Below are 10,943 nucleotides of genomic sequence, written 5' to 3'. Positions count from 1 at the left end.
AGGGGCGAAAGTGCTCGCTAACAGCGTGCAAGTTAACGAGCGCCGCTATATTCGACGGGCTACAGAATGACAGAGAAAACGGGGCTAATATCAGCTACGCGACTGCAGTGCTTTCCGTTCTTTATATCTTTTGTGCATTTGCTGGCTCAAGTGAAGCCCCATCTGATTTGGAAGCTGGTGGAATCAAAATTACGAAGCACAGATTATTGCAAATGTTTTAGGTATTAGGAGGTCATAGTGTATATGACAACTTCATTCAAGAACGTTCCAAGAACGATCTTATGTATACTCCCGGAGCTACGTCAGCTGATATTAATTGAACATAAGAAAGAAAACAAATTGCTAAATGGCGGCGAGGAAAACAAGCAAGCACGTAAAAATATAGTTCGCCTGTTTGTGAAAAGCGTATGGCCTAATGATACCCCTAATGTGCCGCTATGAAACTTTCTAAACATTACAGTCGACTTTGTTTACGCCATCGTATTGGCTTCACTAAAGTACATCGTTACCCAGGTGATACAGCAGGATTAATGCCAAGAGCTGGTCAGTCCGTTTGCAATGAGGCACCTGGTCAAAACCTTCGAAAAATTGGCGATTACATCGTCGGCTTGGAGTTTATGGTTGATTAAGGTAGCGTAATTGTGAGTTATTTCAGGAACTTGAGTAGCAATGAAGAATTTGCTGAAAAATCCATGCTTATTCGATTGAGAATACAGCTGAGAATTTTCTTATTGATCAGGTGTTCCGATATTTCACAACAGCAGTTCATTAAATATATTACTGTATAATTAGCTGGAAGGAGTTTGCCTCAGCTTGCACTGAGCCGGTCAGCAGATGGGGCGCAGATTTAGGCGAATGGGTAAAAATTACGTATAAGAATAGTAATATCTCTGCTGTATTGCGTCTAAGGAATGTATCTGCCACTTGATTATGATAGGTACTATGGGCGCTCATTCCACTGACGTGCTTTGTTTTTATTTCCCTCGCATAGCGGTATCAGAAGTCATGTATGGAAGGGTATCCAGGCAGTGCGTGCTCTTTGCCGTTTTTTTTTTTTTTTTTTTTTTGTGCCAGCGGACTTAATTCGCGCTTGAAAAGCAAGCTGTCGTGCCTGTATATGTATTTCTTATGCCTTCTCCCACATTGTTCTTCTTCTTCTCCCTCGTTGTAATGGCACATACCCACAGTGGGGGATTGGCCAGAATTCGTTGTAGGTGACACATTTTTGATACTGTCGATTTGACTATGATATAGACAACCTAATAATTAGGAGCTAGTGTTGCTGAAATAACTTGAAATTTTGAGGCGATATAATAGAAAGCAATGAAAAAAAAGCAATAAAATTGTAAATTACTAAAATAATAATAAGAAAAAATACAATTCAGACAGATCGGCGCTAACACACAAATCTTCCAGGAGCAATATTATAATTATGAAGTAAGTCACACACCGGTTTTAGGGCATACCCTTTGACGGTTGCACCAAAGGAGAGGAGGACAGGAACTGTAAATGGCAATCCTAAGAGGTATTTCTAGATACTTTCTGCTCTGAGTAGCATACCTGTGGAAGGAGAGGATGTAATGTTCAATTGTTTCCACGTCATTACATGACGCACGAAGATTCGACGGCGTGAATCCAGAGCGACATAAAGATTGAGGGAAGGAATTCTACAACGCATGAGCGTCATGGAAACCTCACATTGCCTCGAGGTACAACATCGGATATTCAAATGGAAATTTAAATGGTTAAAATCCGTAGTCGCAAGGAGTGGCTCATGGCTCAAGGAGTTTAAAGTTTGAAATCGTTCAAAACGGGATATATTTAGCAAGATAATATTGGGTACAACATCTGCAAAAGGCCCACTGAAAGCTGAATTTGCTAAATAATCTGCCATTGTATTAGAAGCGAGCCGCAGTGTCCCGGAACCCACTGAAAACGTACTTCCTGTAAATGTATTGGAAGGAAAAACATCAGGGTTTGTTTCAAAAAACGCATTTTCGGACTTTCTAATGCTGCTAAGACTGACGGGCAGTCAGAGAGTATGATTACGTGAGTAACATTACCGGGAACTTTTTGAAGGGCTAAACCAATTGCAAGCAATTCAGCAGTAAATATTGGTGTGTAATCAGGGATCCGTACAGAAAAATTCAAATCAAGTGCTTGGGAGTAAATCCCTATTGCTGCTTTTTCATTTCGTTGTGAGGCATCTGTGAAAATAGCTACGTGTCGTGGATACTGTAATAGATAATCTTCAAGGTGTCCCTTTATTACCGTGGTAGTCAAGTGTTTTGCATTAGATGACAATGACTGCTGAAAGCACAGTGTGGAAGTAGCTTGAACATTGCCAACACGTCTTACTGACATAAGCGAAACTGCAATTTTGGACAGCAAGGACTGAGTAAATACAAATTGTGGTTGCTTATATTGCGGCCGATGATAATCCAGAAACTAAGATTGGTGTGTAATAAAAATGGGAGAAGCCACTCCAGACAGAAATTCTAGTGCTCGTAAAAAGGTTCGCACAGTGAGCAGCTCAAATCGAGGGTTCAAGTCACGTACACGGGCCTCTGAATAGAGGACTGCATTTGAAACTGTTTTTGGCAACCCCAAACATAGTCGTAAAGCGCGCCTCTCCAGTAGCAACAAAGGTCGTAGGTTGTATTTAGGACTGCCCGAGAAAAGAACACAGCCTAACTCCCGAATTGGTCTCAAATAAGTTTTATAGAGAAACAAAAGAGTATCTGTACGCATACCGAATTTCTTATGGCTAATTCAAATCAGGCGACCAAGGGCTCGCTCACCTTTCAGGCAATTACTTTTGATATGAGGCCACCAGTCTAATTGGGAGTGGTAAAATACACCCTTATGGCTAATTCAAATCAGGCGACCAAGGGCTCGCTCACCTTTCAGGCAATTACTTTTGATATGAGGCCACCAGTCTAATTGGGAGTGGTAAAATACACCCAAGTACTTTAAGGATTCAACCTGTGGGCTTTGTGAACCGCAATACGCAAGGGAGATATAAAGAGGGTGTGCCGGTGGGAAAACGAGTACTGAGGATTTCTTCAAGTTGAGAATTAATTTTGCTTTACCGAGCCAAAGGGCATTCAAGTAGGCTTGCAATAGCTGATATAAGGAATGAACATCTCGTGTAGAAGAGAAAAAGGCAATATCATCCGCATACACGTACACTTTTATATTTGGATGAACAGGAATATCTCTCATTAATATATTAAATAGCAATGGATACAGCACCGATCTCTGAGGCACGCCTCTAGTTTGGTAATAAGTTTCAGAAGTTATAGAACCTCTCGTGCAGAAAACGTTTCTATTGCTTAAGAATTCTTTTAACCATGCAAACATGTAAAAAGGTGACCTAATTTCGTTTATCTTATTCAACAGTATAGAGTGTTCTACACTGTCATATGCTTTGGCGATATCCAAAATGACCAATGCCGACACTTCTTTCTTCTTCATTGCTAACCTAATTCTACTCCCCAAATCTCTATGAGCCGTCCAAATGGAGCACCCTTGACGAAACCCAATTTGTGCATCACTAAATGCATTCAGGGTCATCACATGGTTTGTGAGGCGCCGGTGAACTATGCGTTCAATAAGTTTCACTAGATTTGAAGTTAGAGAAATTGGCCGAATATTATCCAAATCAAAGCCTTTTTTTCGGATCTTTTAGGCTTAGTATAAATTTGCAACTTTCCAGTCTTGAGGTAACCAAGCATTTTCCAGAGAAAAATTTACAATATTCAACACTTCCGAGCAGTGGTCTTTCAGCATAGCCACTGTAATACCGTCACACCCAGGAGTTGCAGGTTTCAGAGCAGCCGCTATACAATGCAATTCCGGTGGCTCAACTGCAACGAAATCAGCACGTGGCGTAGGTCGAAGTAACGGAGCCACCGTTTGCGCTTGAAAGCGAATAGCAAGACCGTTCGCAATTTGTTCAAGTTTCGCTTTTGCTTCATTGGGTGATAACACCTCCGACTCGGTTACATGTGGTGGAGAAGAACTTTGGTTGCGTTCCATGAACCTATACAATGCCTTCCGATTAATTGGATTAGAGAGATAAATATTCATATTAGCATTATACTCATCCTTTGCTATACGAATAGTCTTTTTAAATGAAGCCACATAAAATTTATAATTTATCCAATTTTGGGGACACTGGTTATGGGAAAGGCTCTTCAACGCAGCTTTTCTACGACGGAATGCTTTCTCACATTCTTCGTTCCACCATCGGCATGACATTTTGTTAGGGACAGACGATTTCACAGTGAACACTGAACGCTCAGTGGCATCTAGCAGAGCAGAGAGTGCTTGTTGAGCAAGTTCAGAATGCTGAGATGATGCTATGGAGGAAAAAGAGGAGTTCACAAACCTTTTAAAGAGTTTATGGTTGACAAATGTTTGTTCACAAGTAGTTACTCTAAGGGGAGTAGATTCTATATTAAACGTCACTGGAAAGTGGTCGCTAGATGTACCACAATCCACCGTAGCCCATGATGAGACCCTTAATCCATTTTCTGCTAACGATAAATCAATTACTGACCTAGAAGCTGCTCGCATGTAGGCTATGCCTGGACGATTACAGCAATGCACATCATTTACAGACATCCAGTTCCAAAGTCGCTGTCCACATATATCTGAACGGTAACCCCAAATAACATGGCGTGAATTAAAATCGCCAGCAATAATCAGTCCGTTGGTTGAACTCAAAAGATCACTTAAACCATCTGTTGTACGGACACCTGTTGGGAAGTAGACATTTGCAATAGTGAGGGGAGCAGACTGTGGAATTGCGATATCAACTGCAAGCAGTTCGCAGTCTTGTCGTAGAATTTTGTGTGACACCTTCGCCCGATGAATTGTTTTTGGCGAAATTAATGTTAGCAAGCCGCCCCCCCGGCCGCTAGTGCGATCTGATCTAAAAGTTCTAAAATACTTTAGAGAAAATGGCCGATTTGGCAAAAGCCAAGTTTCTTGTAATAAAACTATGTCTGGGTTGAAATTTGAGATAAGATTCTGTAAATCGCGAAACGAAGATGCAATTGAACGACAATTCCACTGTAGTACTTTTAACCCCGCCATGATTATTGTAGAATCCGGGAGGCTGTAACAGCCTCCTTTAAGACATCAATATTATTGTGAAGATTAGGGAAACCTTTTTTACTTTTAGTGTTAGAATGGGCGGATTTTGAGGGAGAGGAAGAAGCGCGACGCTTCTGGGACGAACATGTCATCTCTACATCCAATGGGTAAACGGTGGACACGTGGGTATCCACAGGACCCTGACCCTGTACTTTCATTGAAGAAAAAGGAGCAGGCGTCGTCTGGGTAGAATCTCCCTCAACAGAGGCCCTAGCAACCATAGGAGCATGGCATTCAGCTATACCAGGGTTGCCAACTTGCAAAGCTGCAATTTCGGTCGAAAAAATCTTTGTAGCTATGAGCTGTGACACAGCTTCTGTAAACGTGCTTAACATATGCTCGACGAAACCCTCAAGAGAGTTCTCTACAGCTGAGACAACCGACTTTGTCATGCCTGTTTCCACATCTGAAGCTATTGTTTTTGCACAAGCTGCATACGAATTCCTCTTATGGTCTAGCTGTGCATAGGCATCTGCTATAGAACACTTTTTATGCTGGATAATGTTAAGAACAGTTTGTTCATCTGCGCGTTTTGGGCATGTACCATCATCAGCAGGGTGATCTGCCTTACATAGTGCGCAAATTACCACAGCAGAAGTGCACGTCAGATGAATGGTTGTCTCCGCACAGTCTGCAGCGTGATGCGGATTTGCACGCCTTGCTGCTGTGTCCGAATCGCCAGCAGTATTTGCACTGCAAAGGGCGAGGCTGCAGGGGATCTACACGGTATACAATGGGCCATACTTTAATCTCTGTTGGACAGTTAGCCTCGGCAAACGTCGCTATCATCGATTCTGTCGGCACCCTAGAGCCACCAGCATCCCTGCTGCAACGGAATAGCGATAAGATGCCAATGCCAGCCTAATTAAATTCCTCAATCATTTCTTGCGGAGAAGCCGACGAATCCACGCCGCATATAATACCTTTTGCACATGCCAGCTGTTCAGGTATAAAATGTTTTACTGGCAGTGTTGCAAACGTTGTGCATCGAAGCAAGTCCGACACACACTGTATATTCGAGGACTTACATAGGATACTCCTGCCAAACGGACGCACCTAAGAGATTTCTAGGTAGTGGGAGGTGACAGCCTTTAGCTGCTGAATTATTTTTGGATTTTTCAACTTCAGGAATCCATCCCCAATTGGTACAAATGCCACCGGTATTATACTTATTCCATTTCGTCCGAAAGATTCCAAGTCCAAGCTTTGGGCCGGCAGACTGGCAAACCAGGATGCCGAACCCCCATGGGGAAGCTAGAGACATTATAGGCCTAATTGTACATGAATCCTAGGTTCGGTTTAAAACAAATACTGGCCAATCCCTGGTGAACGGTCAGGCTTGCAGACAAGACAGGATCCAGCAGTCAGGAGAATAATGCAGAACAGCACACCAGCACAGTGGCACAGTAACCCTAACAAGCTAGTCAAAAACCTCTTGTTGGCCTCTTGAAAGTCCATCCACCCACATTCTCCCACATCGTCACCCATCATGATCTTCTTTCTTCTCTCCTTCCTCTTCCCCAGTGTAGAGTAGCAGGCCAGATTTGAATTATTCCAACCAACTTCTCTGCCTTTTCCTTTCAAAAAATTCATATCTGGCTTTTTTCATATTTCGCGATAGAGTATTAAAAGGGCCATTCTTGGTCAGGAAGTCACGACCGTCTCTCTGGCGGTAGTTTAAAATATGGAGGCTAATTATTTTTTGACGTCAGTGCTGAACAGAAAGTTCAGAATTCCACAGATCATTATCACTTTGTCTGGTGTTGAAGGGCACAGAGGAATACATAATAAACAAGGCATAGAAAAGCAAGCTGGGAATGAAAGAAAAGGAAGAGCTTCTTCCGCACGAAGCGCCAAGCCATAACGTATCACACGTCACGCGTGATGCGAGCCAGACGAAAAACCTAACCTCACACCCCGGTTTTCTCGCCACGGAGTTCCACTCCGGTGACCACAAGGCCCGCGCTTGCTGTCTTCTCCTCGTACACGCTCTCCGATCCACGCCATGTTTCCCCCCGAGCAAGAACAAACGGTACCTCCGACCCACTCCTGGGAGCAGTCAGAAGACCACTTCGCAAGGAAGCCTGATGCTGAGAAACAGCTGCTTGTTAATCTGAGTGCCGGAAGTCAACCATCTCAGCGACATTCCTTGATGGACTCGGAATTGTCAAAATTTGAGGCTAATTGGCTGGCGTACATAATCATCGGATTGGCAGCCTTATTGTTCGCCACCTGCATCCTGGCTGTTTTGCTGACACTGGATATTTTGCCTGCGCGCGAGATCCCGCCCGACCACAGCAGCACCTCCTCTCCCATTGGGGTGCCCACCCTTGACGAAACGAAGATGTCGTCCAACGCAATCGCAAAGCCGGGACACGCAACCCCTCCAGCCCGCCGCACTATAGCGTCCGCCGCCAATTCCGCAACTCCTGCTCCTGCCGATGCTTCCGCCAACACCACTGCATTTGCCGCCACTTCCGCAACTCCTGCTCCTGCCGGTGCTTCCTCCAACATCATCGCATCTATCGCCACTTCCCAAACTCCTGCTCCTGCCAGTGCTTCCGCCAACAGCGTTGCACCCGCCGCTACTTCCGCAACTCCTGCTCCTGCCGGTGCTTCCTCTAACACCATTGCATCTGTCGCCACTTCCGCAACTCCTGCTCCTACCAGGGCTTCCGCCAACACCATCGCATCCGCCGCCACTTCCGCAACTCCTACTCCTGCCGGTGCTTCCGCCAACACCATTGCATCCGCCGCCACTTCCGCAACTCCTGCTCCTGCCGGTGCTTCCGCCAACACCATCGCGTCCGCTGCCACTTCTGCAACATCAGTTACTTCCTTTGCCTCCACTACCTCCGCCACCACCTCATCAACTGGTATGAGCGGATATTGGCGTTTTTCTGCAGTCAAGGTTTTAAGCTCACAAAATGTGTACTAGGCCGCCCCTATGTGTCAGCTATGCGTATCATCGTCAAAGATGACCGTCCGGAGTATTTAAAATTTTGCCTCGTGACATGATTTCCTCACTTTATAGGGAGCTTGCATAAAGCGATGCATCTGGGTAATCCGCCATGATGTTGTCGGCGGCAGACGACGCAGCACGTCACTGACGCACTAGCCTCGTCTACATGGTCGCGTAGTGCGCGTAGACTATGCTGGCGCGATCGGACAGGCCAACTGTGGGTTCTTCAAAATTTCAAAAATACGTCTGCACGAGTGCGAGAAGGCAAAGGATCCCTGTCTTGGCCAGTACGCGGAGATCGGCGCCAATCCGGGAAAGTATCAAACTACTCGCCAGAACTAGAAGTCATGAATGTCGACGATGTCGACGGGCGGCCACAGGTTCAGACGCATAGTGCAGTCAGTCGTCCGCGCGTAGCTTGAGCAGGTCCGGGCGCCGCACTGCTTTGCATTTCTTCATAGCTCGCCCAATTTTTCGGACACAGCGTCGACGCGTACATTCCTCAGTGATATCTTGCATGTCTTGTAAGGGCAGCGCACAAAAAACCGCGTGTTTGCTCGGTGAGCCGTCGAAAACGACAAGACACTCACTCCATTCAGCCTGGCTGCGCTGCGCGCCATGAACGGCCACCAACAACATCACGGCGTATTACCCAGTATGCGTCGCTCCATGTAAGCTCCCTATACGGCGTCTGGTGCACTAGGTGCGTGTTCAAGGACCCGCGGTATAAGTTTCTAGCAAAAACTTGCCACCGTCTAAGACAACAAACAAAAATTGACAGACGTTCTTTATAAAGGAAACAATGATAACAAACAAACTGAAATCGCTCTGCATTGATAGATATTGACGCATTATCAGGGCATATATGCTCTTCTGATCGGAAGCTAAGCTTTCAAAATGTAGAAAGAGTCAAAAGGGAAATATAGGCGTCCTCATCACCAGAGGTTTCGCAAGCGAACCATAGTGCGCATTTTGTTTTGGCAGGTATCCACTTTCCTTGGACGCAGATCCTTGAGGCTACACTACTCAGCCATTTGCTTCAGAACGGTGATTACGGAATATATTTCGATGTAGGCCTTACAAATTGTAATCGTGTTTGGAGGGCATATTTTAGCACGATAGCGTTACGGACCTCGTTCTCCAGATAATTCCGGTGTCTGCGTTGTGAGAAAAATTGCGGGCATGCTCCGGCAGGTGATAGTTCGGTAGTTAACAGACGTTATGGCAGTGCATTTACTGGCAGGCGGGTTGTGCGACGTCGTCGCCAGAATACATGATACGACTATTCCTGCCAATATACCTAGCTCTTGTTAGACTCGTCCGGGACGCTCCTGAAATCCTGAGCATCAAAGGCTACCTCTAGGCCTCGGAAGGAAGCTAGTGTACGGTTTGGCTAAAGCGGGGCTGTATTCCAATGCAGGATGGTCTTTTGCAGAACGCGGATTCTTACGCACAGATACTGATGAGTATGCGTTAAATAACAAGTACAAATTAAGGGATTACTGATTAGGCGAGTAACGAGGAGCAAGCTAGTACACATGTGAAGGTCCATAATGGGAGCCTCAGATGGCCACCATTAATGCTCTCTCTTCATAGCTTAAAGATGGAGCGGAAGTGTTTCCCAAATATTTAAAATCAGTTTTAAAAGTGCAAAAAAGTTGCTCTGATGACATAAGTTTATGATCACTTTACAAAATGTATTTATACTTATCTGTTAAAATTTTTGGGAGTTTTTTGTAAGTATACTAGGACATTATGAATTATATTAAGTGGTCATCTGCCTGTTACCGAATTACCATGTCATTTATCTCTCATATTTAGGTTAACCTACTCTATGTACAATGACTAGGTTGAAATGACAGCAGAGTTCCAGCTAACTTACCCTTACAATCTGCGCATCCATTCAAGTGCTCGATGTGACCATTCATACCTCACAATAGAATTATATCGGGATCTTCTTAACTGTATTTTATGTCTACGTTGAGACATTTCACTAGATTCTTGTTTGCCTGTAGTCCCCCTTGTCCATAAATAACCTACGTTTACCCCTAATCACTTCCATTTTACCTGCCATTTGTATTTCATACTGAAATAAGTTATGCAAACCTCCCAAGCGCAGCCTTCCATAAACGGTGTTTTCTATATCTCTGGGACATTTCGTCTCGTAAAGCTTATGAAGCGTATTCCTTGCTTTTCTATTTCTATTTATTTCGATCTATTTTCTCCCATTTTTGTGCTTACTTAGCGATGTCTTAGCTGATGATTTTTTAAGACACTCTAAGCACCTAGAGGGCTATGATTAGACGCATTCCTCCATCGGATCGCTGGCTGGCCCATGATATTCAGGTGCACGCGTAGGCAGCAGTGCGCTGGGGAGCGCGTTTCATTCTTATGCACTAATGCACAGTCGGGCATGCACTTTCTGTGCAGCTAGAGCACCCGCATCAGTGGGGCGGCACGTGGTGGTGTTCAACCGCGGGAGGCTCTACTACCGCTCGGCTTACTTGGACGAGGCTCGAGGGCACCTCTACGTTGGAGCCAGGTACGTGAGCGACGTGGATTGTATCATTGTTTCGGTTTGTAGTTAGCATTTACTGCCGCCAACAGCCATAGATAGAGCTAATCAGAATCTGTAGTTCGACACTTGGGGCAATTCGCCGAACTCTTCTTCCTTTTTGCGGGCTCTCATAGCGTGGGAACATATCCATTTTTATGTCTAAGTAAGCTTGCCACCCTATGTCTTGGATTGCGAACCTATTTTTATATGAAGGTTATATTAAACCCAACTAGCACGCCTTTTTTACTTGCCGCAACACTG

General features: G+C 44.9%; 1 protein-coding gene across 1 annotated transcript in view; it reads left to right on the top strand.

Moving 5' to 3' along the window:
* The first annotated feature begins 7,168 nt into the window (after positions 1–7,168).
* The window catches only part of LOC146198500 (semaphorin-2A-like), a 36,034-nt gene continuing 32,259 nt past the window's right edge, over positions 7,169–10,943 (top strand). The window contains exons 1-2 of the mRNA XM_084591917.1: positions 7,169–8,039; positions 10,556–10,667. Of these exons, the coding sequence (XP_084448043.1) occupies positions 7,169–8,039; positions 10,556–10,667 (983 nt within the window). The remainder of the gene's footprint in view (positions 8,040–10,555; positions 10,668–10,943) is intronic.

This window comes from Amblyomma maculatum, chromosome 2 (genome assembly GCF_055883805.1).
Source record: "Amblyomma maculatum isolate TAMU_Amacu chromosome 2, ASM5588380v1, whole genome shotgun sequence".
Taxonomy (NCBI): domain Eukaryota; kingdom Metazoa; phylum Arthropoda; class Arachnida; order Ixodida; family Ixodidae; genus Amblyomma; species Amblyomma maculatum.
This window is presented reverse-complemented; position numbering and strand designations above follow the sequence as displayed.